At 36.7% G+C, this 14,287-nt stretch overlaps 1 protein-coding gene across 1 annotated transcript; it reads right to left on the bottom strand.

The window, feature by feature from the left end:
• Positions 1–810: 810 nt before the first annotated feature.
• LOC143553782 (zinc finger protein WIP2-like) lies at positions 811–3,000 on the bottom strand. The gene is made up of 2 exons (XM_077043691.1): positions 2,365–3,000; positions 811–1,329 (listed from the first exon to the last, which is right to left on the bottom strand). Exons 1-2 carry the CDS (start codon positions 2,998–3,000, stop codon positions 889–891), a joined length of 1,077 nt encoding a protein of 358 aa, XP_076899806.1. The 3' UTR covers positions 811–888.
• Between the last annotated feature and the right edge of the window lie 11,287 nt (positions 3,001–14,287).

Genomic DNA, 14,287 nt, shown 5'->3' with positions numbered 1-14,287 from the left:
GATTAAGAATACTTTGACAACAAATTAAAATAATTGGATATTTGATATTTCAATAGCTTTTATGAATCTGCAATGATGAGTTATTCCATTAAGATTTATATATATCAGACACCATTTCTGAGCTCTCCTCAGCTTTTCCATGCTTTCTGGGGCAATGTTTTCCATTTGCTGTTGCCAACAGATTAATTTACAAGTTTCTGTTCCATGTGTAGTAACTATATGCCTTATTTTCTGGTTCTGTTTACTAAAAATGTTAAACTTTAAGGCTTGTAATCTAAATCCCTACTCAAAAGAGCAAACCACAAAGGTTATATCATCATCACATGTTATATAGTGCCTTGGATCTTAATGGAAGTATGCAAGAGTAGAAAATTCTGATCATGGTTATGAATATTTATTTCAACATAGGTAATAGAAATCCGAGATATGCCCTCTTTTTATCTAACTTCCACATAGTATCACTTTTTGACGGTCACTTGTTAGGGCAAACTGTGATTTATCTGATCATGTTGGTTTATACGTCCATAAGTTTTTTTAGTATTGGTTCTCATGGTACCAAAAAGAATACATAGATTAGAAATTACCTAAACCCGTTCCTAGCATAGTTTGGTGTTCCGTTATATAGTTGAAATATGACTAATGCAAAGTTTATCGGCTTTGATGGCAACAAAACCGCAATTGTAACAATCACCATGCTAGAATAACTAACTAATTAACTAGTGATAATAGATAAATCTTGTATTAAAATGAATCGGCAAGGGGATTTAGCATAAACTTAGTTGAATATTATGAATTTATTGGTTACAAGGGATCGATCCTACAATATATCCTTGGAATATATATATATATATATATATAGATTAATAGATGGATTACTTATACCAATAATCATGAATTGGCTTCGTCATCTTGTTCGATTTCCGATGCGGGTTCATCTTCTTCTTCTTCGAAACCATTAATATCGTAAGCTCCATGTCCATGGCCAAAAGCTTTAATGTGATCTTTGAGTGATCTTTTGTGCTTAAAATCTGAACCACAAATGCAATACCAAAGCTTCCCACAATTCTTTTCATGTGTTCTCCAATCACCCTTAACTGCAAAAGCCTTGCCACATTTTTTACACATGAAAGGCTTAATTCCATGTTTTCTTTTGTAATGTGTTTGCAGTGTTCTAAAGTCTTTCAGTGGCCTTGATCGAGGGTGGTCGATGTTATTGCGACAGCCGAGTGCACAGCAGTAGCATGGTAGCTTTAACATGCCAGTTGGTTGAGTTCCTCTTAGTGATTCCGGACCTCTCCTGTATTCAGATCCATGCCCCCACATATGCATCTACGATAACAAGTTTTTGTTATAAACCAACATGGATGATTAGTTGAACATACACACACACACACAGTAATTAACTGAATAAATCTAAACCTCATGATAATCTAACTATGGAGTTAAGGTATTGAGAAACTTTGACCATATATCCTAGTGCATTCGTTTAGACATAAATGCAGCATCATTCAAGCTTAATTATACATACACTTGAGAGCATTTTAACACGTAGAGGTTACACACTGCAACCACTCAAGCATTCCACATATTGGGACTTGACTATTATTATTATTATTATTATTATTATTATTATTACCTTGCTTGATTCATAAAGATTTGTTGAAATATCATCTACATTACAATATATCTTGATGACAGTTATCACTTCGGTCGGTGATCGTGTTTATATAATAATAGATCCTATCTCTTGCAAAACAACATTTAAATTTTAAACCGTTTTGTGACCATTATAAAAGCTCAATATAACCGTTATATGGAAAGATGATAGAAAAGAAGAGGATGAATAGGGGGGGGGGATGCAAATCTTGAAAGGTAATTAAAAAACTTAATGGCACAGTAAAAAACTCTTCACTTGGCAACTATTCAAAAGCACACATATCCAAGTATACTAAAAAGCAGTAGGAACTATTGCCTGTGCAGTTAAAACAAATGGTTATGTAGGGTAGTACTGTTCTAAGTCACTCCAATCATCAGATCCCAAAATCCACAATCCATGCATATCAATAAATTATATGAATCAAACAAATACTAATCAGGAGATCTATCATATGTCACTATGTCAGAACTCCATTCCAACAAAAAGAAACAAATTAAAGCACCCATGTGGCCAGGCATAAAAAAAAAAAACTTTATCAAGCTAAGCTTCATAGATTGATCTCTGATCATTTAGGTTTTATGAGTTCTGTTAAGAACATAGAAGTTTGAAAACTCACACACACACAGATATAATTAACTTTGTTAAGATGGAAAGAAAACTGAACAACAAAGGGTATTAATTTTGAAATCAGTTATTTGGTTCCCAACCTGCATATTGTTATATCTATTGAAGTTCTTGAAGCAAACAGGACAAGAAAACTGAGTAGGGCCAATAAGAATTTGAGAGGGTGTTGGTATCCAATATTGACCCTTGTTGAGTCTGCTGATCATAGGGCTATATCCAAGACTACCTTCATCTCCCTCTACACTCTTACTATTATTAGTAACCATTATTTCACTAGTAGTAGATGAAGAATTTGACATTAAAGATGCAAGATCAGCTGCACTAGCCTTTGGTAACCCTATGTGTAGTGCCACAGTCACAGCTGTTTCATCATCTTCATCTTCATATTCATCATCATCAACATCCACATCCATATCTTGTTTTCTTGATGGGCTCAAGCTCAAGAGAGGAAGAGCTTCGATGAGAGGAGGAGAAGCTGGAGGAGGGGTTGGATGTTGATTACTTACAGAAGTGGATGGATTAAAGTTAAAGCTATCATGAATAGTTCTAGTCATGTTTGGGTATGAAGAAGGTATGAAGCTGTTGTAGAAGTAGCTTTGAGGGTGTTGATAATGATAATTTGAATAAACATGATGTCGAAAATCTGTAGGGGATGTATTGGTGAAGTGATCCAATCTGAACCACAGTGAGTATAGATTTGAAGAGTGAGGGTCAGTCATGGGTGCTGATGAAACACAAAAGGTTAGCTAGAACTGATTTGCTTAGATATGTGTGTGTGTTTGAGAGAGAGAATGTATGGAGATGGTGATAGTGATAAGGAGGAGTAAATAAGAGACTTGTTATGTGTCTTTAGCCATTATTTTATTATATAAAAGAGAAACACATAAAGGCACATGATGCTACGTGCGGATGAGTGTTTATGGTATATTGGTATATGACAATAATCTATAGCCCAAATATGTCACCATGGCCAACATACACTGTCTTGCTATATGGATCTTTCATCAGGTTAAACTTGAAAACCCGACGTAATTTTCTCACCTTACTTCTATCTATGCATATATTTACTTCCTACTTTTTATAATTTATTTGGTTTTATAGGTGGTTAAAATTTAACTAATTGTCAGCTTGGTATAGCGTAACACCCCGACCTCTCATACCACCAATATTGTCCGCTTTGCCCCTGATGGGTTGCCCATCTGGGAACTCACGACTTTGTTTTTGGTTGCCCAGGTAGAGACTTCCCAGGTGGTCCACAGCCAACTAAGCCCAAAAGGCGTTGGTGATTGAAAAGGCAGGACATTTACTTATGAACCAATGATCTCTCTTGTCCACGGCCGATGTGGGATAGCCTAAGAGTGGGACGATGTTGTGTTTGCAAAAGATGTTACATATGGTAATAGATTGGAGAGAGAATGAAATGAATAAGGGAATTAAATGAATTATTATTGTTCCTTTGTTTCTTATTTGGTTAACCTATGAAATGAAATAAATCCTTACTTTATATTACTTTATATTATTTGGTAAACACAAAAAGACGTTTGAATGAAATACAAATGCTAAGAATACCCCAACCTCAAAATAATGAATATTTGCCAATATAAAAAATGGCAATGGCGGCAGAGGTGATGACGGCAATGATGGACGCGTGGTGGTGGTGGCGTTGGCTACAGTGTGGTCAGACAATGGTGGTGGCGGTGGTGATGGTAGAGACAGTGGTGGCGACGATGATGGTAGTGGTGGCAGCAACGATGGTGGTGGTCGGGTGGTCCCCATTAAAAAAAAAGCGAAGAGGTACACTGAAATAAAAAATTGTTCCGATAGATGTGTGATCTAGATGTCGTGGTCTAATAAAAAATAAAGTAATTATAAGCCTTAAATACCTATAAAAGTACGGGTAAGTAAGGTATCAAACCAAAAGAAGTAAGTGGCCAGTGTGCAGCTACTCTAGTTTTTAACATTATGAAGATTATCATATTATGAAGATTTAGTCGAGTGCTGATCACACTAGCAATAATTTGAGATTTAAACAACATGATCAGTTGACAAGTGATACGAACTCGTCTTCTCTACGGGTGGGTTTTAAGGCCAGATCCAATGAGGCTAAAGGGTCTAGGGGAGATAAAAGGGCGAGGATGGCGAAGGGTCTAAGTAATCATTTATTAATAAACTGGGTCTATATATATATTCTTGTCCTAGTTTACAAGATATCGATGTTTTATATTTATCAAATTAAGGGTTTTTATACCTTTTTAATTGCAGATTTAATCCTTCTCGAATTGGATTAATTGGAGCCCCTCTCCAACTATCCATGTTCTTGTTTATTTCTATCAATTTACTATTTTATTCTCGGGGTTCTATCATTTGGTTCCGTTGCCGGGAAATTGGAAGATGGTGCAAACCTGGAACAGTTATGACAACAGTGATGGTATGCCACCAAATTCGATTGCCACACAATTGACTCCAAATCACACGATTTAGCTTTCTTCTCAGTTGGCAGCAATTGCAGCCCGATTAGACTCACTTATAGCCATAAAAGAGGCCATCGCTGAGATCAAGGCTTTGTGGAATGTTCAGGAATCTCATGAACAGCTACCAGATCTAATCAAAGAAGTAATGCAAGAAGATAACCCTAGTGAAGATGAAAATAGGCTAAAATCTATTTTGGGTGTTCAATTGGAAATCGAAAATGGTGTTCAAGTGAAGATGGGAGAAGACGTTCAACTAAAGATCAAAGATTTACCTCCTAATCATATAAATCCAGGGGACGATGAGAATGATAAATGGACATAATGATCCAAACATGCTGAAAAGTGGAAATGGTGGAAGTCCTTTGGAGAAAGCCCAAGATTGTGTGGTAGATGTTTATCTAAAGCTTTTTTGAACAGAAGTTTGGAGTTAGAGATCTGGTTCAAGATAATTGCCAAGTCCTGGAAACCATCCTGCTTATTATTTAAGATGTGGAAATTAATCTCCATCTATATTTAGTTCATGCCAATCACTAGCTGCAGAAAACCAATCAACCTATAATGGAATGGCTTATTGCTTGGCACAACACTTCTCTTCCCGACTTGAGGACAAGTCAGCGTGACCTAAATATCATTTATAATATGGACCGATTCGTTTAAGTCATTTATAATATGGAAATATGGACCGATTCGCTTAAGTCAGGGTGACCGACCGGGTTGTGACCCGTGAGAGTTACACCTTGGGCAACGAACTAAAAATCCGCTTACATGGTTTAACCGGTAAATGACGAATATAACTATGACGGAATTATCATTTATAATGGTTATAAATGTTATAGTTTATTTACTAAGTAAATACACTTGTTCGGGCTTTAAACGAGTTGGACTTTGGAGGCCCGGTTAGGTTTTAATAATTATATACTTATATATAATAATGTTAACCTAAATATGGCTAACCAAGTAAAAAGCTTTCTGCCGTCACCAAACCAGAAACTCCAAAGAACTTGGAGCTCTATACTCCATACTAAATATTGTTGTTTGGTGATTCACGAAAAGCAAACCAACTGCCGAACAACATCACCGCAGCACAGTCATCGCCGCTGTTTCCCGCGCCTCCACTTGCTGCTGCTGATCGGAAACCGCCGCTGCTACCGTCAAAGGTTGTCGTCGCCACTGTCCGGTTACGTGTTCGTCACCTAGCATCGTTCGTTGAACCTTGGTGTCTCAACCGGTTATTTATTAACCGAGGTAAACTTAAATATATTGTCGGTTTACAATTATATTTATTTTGTTTGGCTCGTACTCGCATCATATGTAACCGGATCCTATACGGTTCCGTTTATTGGTGATTACTCGTTTTTTTTTGTATTCCGCTGCGTATTCATTTATTAACTTGATTAATAATTATGAAACCTTTATAATTAAAACCGGGTTTAAAGGTTAAACCATTGACTGTTCACCACTGGAACCCAACAGTGGTATCAGAGCCTTGGTTACAACATACGAGTCGAATCCGGTCTTTTCACCGGATCTACATCATAAACTTCAAGCTAGTTGAAGTTTTTGATCTAGATATGTTTTTTGAGCAATCTTGGTCTGGTTAATTTTTATTTATTTTATTTGACCAAAATATTGCTCAACTTTATTTTTTATTGAATATGTAAATCTGGCCCGACCCTGTTTGTTTGGTTGAATGGTTTTTGGTTTTTGGCCATATGGATGGTTCAAAAGTTGTATTTATTTTTCGGTTTTATTTTATGGTTTTTGGCCACTTTGTTGGTTCAAAATTGTAATAGATAGGGTTTAGTTTTTCATTATTTGTATTAGTGAATATTGTAATGAAGAAGACTCGAAGGAAAACCAAGGACGAGCTCGTCGAGTTCTTGAAGTCAGTGAGAGTTAGCAAAGATGACCGGATGCACTAGGAGTCCATCCTTGTGGTTGTTTGTGTTGTGACCCCTTGACCCGATTGATCTTGCTAATAGGCTCTAGCAAGACCAATCACCTTTTGGCCATTTAAGATTTACATATTCTTGTTTGCTATTGTGGTTGCTTGCTTGATTATAATAGGTTATAATACCACAAACCTAATACCAAATATATTAAAATAAATTTTTAATCAACCAATTGAGATTTTGCAAAATTAAACGAAATTTGATTTTCCAAAACCTTATAACTTAATAGTTTTCTATTAACTTAAAATTGGTTAGACGTATCGCGACAAACTTAGTTTTTTAATAGGTTATTTAAAAATAAGTGTCCTGAGAGATGAAATGGTTCATCAATTCGTCCCGATAATAAATACAGTAAAATTTGACTTTTACTCTATTTGGTAATTTTAAAATTAATCCCAATTTAAAACCAATAGTTTATGCCAATCCTACTACAAGTCACACTTGAGGCATACTGCGAAATTTCGAGTGTTTGGAGCTACAACACCGCACTTGTTTTCTAGCCTATCCCATCAAGGTGAAAGCGCTTCGTTGATACATCCGGCCCTTTCACACGTCACGGTACTAGGACAACTATTACTTTACTCTCCTGTTATGTGCTAAAGCTGTCTAGAGACTTAAAGTGGGCAAAGATTAGGCTAAACGTATTTATACAGACAATCGTTGTCTCTATAGGCCTTATAACCGGGAGTTGTGCTCTATTCACAATTGACAATCGTTGTCAATCTGCCTAACCACTTATTAATGTTGTGTGCTACAGCTGCCTTTAATAACTGGAAGCCAGATTCTCATACTCCTATTTCATTAATGTTATTGGGTCATTAATAATAGGATTACAACATCGAAAATACTAATTAAATTTACTTTTGCTTTTTTAATCAGATGTCGTCAAATGAAATCACACCCTACGCCCTTAAGACTATCCTTGAGAAGGATAAACTGAACGGTACCAACTTCATCGAATGGCACCGCAACTTAAGACTAGTTCTTACAATGGCAAAGCGTCTGTATGTTCTCGATGGACCTGTTCCAAACGAGCCTGAAAACAACACAGCCGCTGCTCGAAAAGCTCTTGACAAGCATAGGGATGACTCGGCTGAGGTCTCCTGTATTATGCTAGCCACCATGACTTCTGAGCTTGCTAAAGGCTTAGAAGACTTTGGTGCCTATGAGATGCTGGAACAACTCAAGGGCATGTTCCAGAAACAAGCCCGTCAGGAACGGTTCGATACCATGAAACAACTCATAAGTTGCAAGATGGCAGAAGGGTCTCCCGTCAGTGCGCATGTTCTTATGATGAAGGGGCACATCGATCAGCTTAAGAAACTTGATTATCCCATGCTTGATGAGATGGCATCGGATTTCATCCTCAACTCTCTCCCCAGCTCTTACGACCAGTTCGTAATGAACTTCAACATGAACGGCTGGGTAAAGACAGTGCCGGAGCTGCACAACATGCTCAAAACGGCTGAGATGAACATTCCTTCTAGGACCAATCAAATTCTGATGATCCGATCTGCTGGTGTAAAGAAGCCTAAACCCAAGAATCAGGGTTATAAGGGAAAAGGCAAGAAGAAAGTTATTGTTGCTGCCAAATCTGCCACCAACACTAACAAGAAAGTTGCAAAGGCACCTCCGCCGCCTCCTGAGGAGCGCCAGTGCTACAAGTGCAACAAGATGGGGCACTGGATGCGTAACTGCCTCGAGCATCTAGCTGAGCTAGCAAAGAGGAAGGCCAATGGTGAAGGCTCTTCTCGAGGTATTTCCATATACGTTATTGAACTTTTCACTGTCTCTTGCAACACATGGGTATTTGATACCGGATGTGGTTTCCACATTGTTAATGTCTTGCAGGAGCCTGAGAAGTGGAAGAAACTGAATAAAGGCAGCATGGAACTCATCGTTGGAGATGGGAAGAGAGATCAGTTCTGACAACCGGAGTTTTTCATTTTACTTGTCCATCTGGCCTAGTTTTTCCTTTGAATAATTGTTTGTATGCTTCTGGTTTGACCAGAAACATCATTTCATTTTCATTGTTGCTTGAACAAGGTTTTAAGTACGTTTTTATTGGCATGGCTATTTCTACTTACTTAAATGATATCTTTTATTTTGAGGCTAAACCTCGAAATGGTATTTATGAGATTGATGTTCAAACTGAAAATAACGTATATCATCTTTCAAAACGTATCAAGACTAGCATCAATGATACTTTTCTATGGCATTGCCGACTTGGCCGCATAAGCAAGGCAAGAGTTAAAAGACTCAAATCCAAAGGGATTATTGAATCCATAGGATCGGACTCGTTTGATGATTGCGAATCTTGCTTAGCTGGAAAACTCGCCAAAGACTCATTCACTCATAAAAGTGAACGAACAAGTGATCTGTTAGGACTCATACATACTGATGTATGTGGAACTTTCATAACCATGACTAGAAACCATGAAAGATACTTCGTTTCTTTTATCGACGATTATAGTCGATACGCTTATGTGTACCTTATGAAACACAAGCACAAAACTTTTGAAAGGTTCAAAGAGTGACCGACCGGGTTGTGACCCGTGAGAGTTACACCTTGGGCAACGAACTAAAAATCCGCTTACATGATTTAACCGGTAAATGACGAATATAACTATGACGGAATTATCATTTATAATGGTTATAAATGTTATAGTTTATTTACTAAGTAAATAAACTTGTTCGGGCTTTAAACGAGTTGGACTTTGGAGGCCCGGTTAGGTTTTAATAATTATATACTTATATATAATAATGTTAACCTAAATATGGCTAACCAAGTAATAAGCTTTCTGCCGTCACCAAACCAAAAACTCCAAAGAACTTGGAGCTCTATACTCCATACTAAATATTGTTGTTTGGTGATTCACGAAAAGCAAACCAACTGCCGAACAACATCACCGCAGCACAGTCATCGCCGCTGTTTCCCGCGCCGCCACTTGCTGCTGCTGATCGGAAACCGCCGCTGCTACCGTCTAAGGTTGTCGCCGCCGCTGTCCGGTTACGTGTTCGTCACCTAGCATCGTTCGTTGAACCTTGGTGTCTCAACTGGTTATTTATTAACCGAGGTAAACTTAAATATATTGTCGGTTTACAATTATATTTATTTTGTTTGGCTCGTACTCGTATCGTATGTAACCAGATCCTGTACGGTTCCGTTTATTGGTGATTACTCGTTTTTTTTTGTATTCCGCTGCGCATTCATTTATTAACTTGATTAATAATTATGAAACCTTTATAATTAAAACCGGGTTTAAAGGTTAAACCGGTGACTGATCACTGGAACCCAACAGTTTTGTCCCGGCAGGATGTATTGATACGAACCTATCTTCTCTACGGGTGGGTTTTAAGGCCAGATCCAATGAGGCTGAAGGGTCCAAGGGAGATAAAAGGGCGATTATGATGAAGGGTCAAAGTAACCGCATCATTTATTAATAAACTAGGTCTGTATATATGTTATTGTCCTAGTTTACAAGATATCGATGTTTTATATTTATCAAATTAAGGGTTTTTATACCTTTTTAATTGGAGATCTAATCTTTCTCGAATCAGATTGACTGAAGACTAGCCCCGCTCGGATCGGGCCAACTATCACTGTTCTTGTTTATTTCTATCAATTTACTATTTATTTTCGGGGTTCTATCAACAAGTTGTAAACAATTAATGAAAGACAAATGCAACTTAAATTTTAATAAATCAACAGTGTGCTGGTCTTCGGTTGTTTGCTGCAGCTGCTGGTTCAATTTGTTGCTGATATGGGGTATACTTTTGAGCAAATGAAATAGCACATACATAAGTTTTCAAATAATAATCTCGAATAGATGCTGATGAGTTTCTGGAAAACGTTTGTTGTTGATATGTTTACTGTTTTGCTGCATGTTTTAATCAGCTGCTGCTGCACATATTATTAATGGGCTGATATGATATTCACGAGTAATTATTTGTTTAATGAGCTGATGATCTTGAGTAGATAGCTGCTGAAATAACACGATTAGTTAGCTGATTTGATTGCACGAAAAAGATACATGATGCAACTGCTGATAAGACTTATTTGTTGATGCTGATCTTGGTAATTTGCAGGGACATTTAGTAATTTACTGCTGGTATATATAATTTTATAGGACATTTTTGTTAATCGTTGATGCAAAAACGAGTAAATGTGCAGAAACGTTAAGTTTTTATGCGTCGAGTACTTAATTAGTGGTCCCGAGTTGACTATAAAATATTCTAAGTGTGGGTGTTCGTGAAGCGAAATTTCACGGTCATTCAAGAGTACTTGCAATTTAATTGGTCACGAGTTATTTGTCATTGAAAAATTGGCTAAATATTATCTACTCGTGATCGCATTGAAGAGAAGTGGTCATGAGTAATTGTGTTGGGATCGAGTACTTAAGATATTCTCTATGTATTTTAAGTGCTCATGAAGCATTTGATCACGAGTAGTTGTTCTTAATGAAAATTTGGCTAAGTAGTCTATCTACTCATGAAGGGACCTCAAGATTTATTCACAGGTACTTAAAGTTGGTGAAAAATTGTCTAAGTATCGTACGTATTCGTGAACAAAATAAGTCTTTGTGACCAAAACACAATTGTTCTTGAACATTTTCAAGTGTTCTGAAAAACTTTTGGGCAACTTACAGCAGTTGACTTTCCAAGGTCAAACGGGCCTAGTTTGAGAAAAGAATGTATACTCATTTCATCGTTGACTTTTTTACCAAGTGTTCTACATGAAAGATGTTTTCCCAAATATGATTGACCATCTCGGAGTGATTTTATGGCGATATTGGAGGAGAAGAATTATATAGAATTTCATCGCAATTTTGGCCGAATCAAGTGGAAGACTCATTCAAAGGTAAAATTTGAGTTTATTTCCTTTTACGGTTTCAGATTAACTCGAAGTTGATACTTGTAGTTTGAAGCCTCGTTTTATGGCCATACATTTGTATATGTTTTTGAGATAAGTTGCTAAACTATTTAAAAAAGGGAGATGCTTAACGTGAGGGGAAGAATTTCAATGAAAGGCATCGGGTTATGAGGTGATTGTGAATGTGATTCGATGACATCAGTCTAAGGGACAGATTGTTGGGTTTTATAATTTAGATCGAGCATCGAATCATTACTTGTCTATAATAAACATTAATGCAAGACAAAAAGATGTTATAACGAGTGATTGAAGACGTTTTGGGGGGAATTATTATGTTTTATATTATTTGTTTGGTCTTATCCAAGAGGCGGATGGAGTGAAGGCCAAGGCACAATACTAGTATAGATAGATGATTTAGGTAATTTGTTTAGTCATGTGCATGTGTGATATTTTCATGTATTAGAGAGTTTGCCCCCGAGGATGAGCTCTCCCCGGGTGGCCGAGCGATTATGAGTATGTATGTATGTATGCATGTATGTACATACGTACGTACGTATGCATGTATATATGTATGTATGAGTGTTCTTCATGTAAATCATTCTGTTAATGAAATCATACTACTATATCTATTTATTTGTGTTTTGATTGCAATTATTCATCCTATATTGATTGTTAATCGAATCGAACTCTCCGCATCAGCCTATAGATCTTTCAAGAGTGAATACAAGTTATTGATTCATCTTTGGATACGAGCTAGTTTGTCACCGTTTCACACGCTTCCGCACCGGGGCTCGGTTCTTGTCAGATGCCAAAGGACGGGTGCACAGTTTAGCATGGAGAACCTTTTGCGCTCGACACTCTTTCAAACTTCACTTCTTACTTTGATGGTGAGACAGGTGAAGCATTTGTGTACTGCAAGCATATGCGATCCTTTTGTTTCTTTGACGAGCATGAGTGGATGGGGTTTGGTGAGGCATACATAATGAAGTTGTACAAGTCTCCTCTACACACGCTTGAAGATCCAGCTAGGGGAAACACCAATCGAATAGTTGAGCAGTTCAACAAGTTTGTTCGCTACATTGTTGAAAATCAACTAGTCGATCACCCCGACACTTTTGAGTACAAGACAGACTAAAACCGGAAGTAACCAACAATACTAAAGACTAGAGAGAGATTGTAGAGCCCATTTTGTTGTTATATGTCTTTTGTATTTGTTAGCTAACTATCACTTGTATGTTATGCTTTCGTATAATATTTGATGTATGTTTGGGCCCGATACCTTTTAAACAAAGCCCATTAGGCCGGAAATAAATGAAAAGATGTACGACATACCTTCCACTATAAATAGTGGAGTTATGGCCACGCATACACTAACCTTTTGAAAAACTTCTACTCTCTCTCTAACCTTATCCATCCAACCACTCTAAACTTACCATATATAGTAAATTACACAAATACTAACAAGATCCCAGGTGTAGCTCGGTTGTAGGTGATTTCCACTAGCCTACAACTTAGATTGATCCAAGAACACGTTGTTAGATATGTTTTAGGGACCTATATAGTTAAAGGGCTTAAAAAACTTAATTGTTATAATAATATTGTATTAAATGTTTATATATGTGTTTATTTTGATAATAATTTATTTAGATTTATATTCATAAATATGTAAATTCCTATTTTTTTTAATAAGGGCACGTCTCGAAATTTCATGGGATCCTTCTTGAAAATCTAGGGAGGTCGGATGTTGAAATTTCGTTAAGTTGATCACGAATTTAACATATACAAACAACTACTTTTTTTTTCACAGGGTGCGGTCGTCATGTATGATTGATGCCCATGCCTATGGTTGATTACCCAGCCTTTAAGTTACAATAATTGTATATGTTGTGTGAATTCATAATCTAGTTAGTGTGTTACAATAAATACTATATAAAATTTTAAAACAGATAGCTAGTAAACCATAATAAAACCATGCCTAGCTAGGACACGATTCAATTTTTTAGTTTGTTTTTCTATTTTTAGTTTGTAGTATTGTTTATGTTATACGTAATTATTATCTTACAAAATAAATTTGTAATTATTTACATCAAAACCACATCACCTTTGCGATCTCGCTTTTGGCTTTCCTCGATCAAAAGGAAAAAAGATCGCCAACAATTCTTCACATTGACGTCTTTATTCTTATTGACTTATTATTATATATATGCAACAAAACAATCTTTTGTATCACTTTTTTGTGCTTGGAGGATTGGGACCGGATTGACGTGTAGGTTTTTTTATTAGTAGGGTTTGAGGATGTTCAAGGACGCCAATATTGATTATGGATTCAAGGTTGTACTTATTGGTGACTCGGCTGTTGGCAAATCTCAGCTAGTTGCCCGTTTCGTGAAAAATGAATTTCATGTTGATACGAAAGCTACGATGGGGGTTGAATTTCAGACAAAAGTTATTGTCATTGATCAGAAGATGGTGAAAGCCCAGATTTGGGATATTGCTGGTCAAGAGAGGTATCCTTAAATCTTTTGATTTCTACCCATCTTGGAACCATGTGATTTTAGGTGAATTGGACGTTAATATGCCAAAATATCATTTATTGCTTAATAGTAATATTGTGTACTGAAAATTTGACCAATGTCACTATTAACTTTCATTTTCGCCAATTAATCAAAGATTTACACCTTAGCGATAGTAATTGAAAATTAAGTGTAAA

The sequence above is a fragment of the Bidens hawaiensis genome, unplaced genomic scaffold (assembly GCF_021521415.1).
Source record: "Bidens hawaiensis isolate Kalapana, Puna unplaced genomic scaffold, B.hawaiensis_p1.1 tig00001032_1, whole genome shotgun sequence".
In the NCBI taxonomy this organism is placed as follows: Eukaryota; Viridiplantae; Streptophyta; class Magnoliopsida; order Asterales; family Asteraceae; genus Bidens; species Bidens hawaiensis.
Note: the sequence above shows the minus strand (reverse complement) of the source record. Positions and strands in the feature narration are given on the sequence as shown.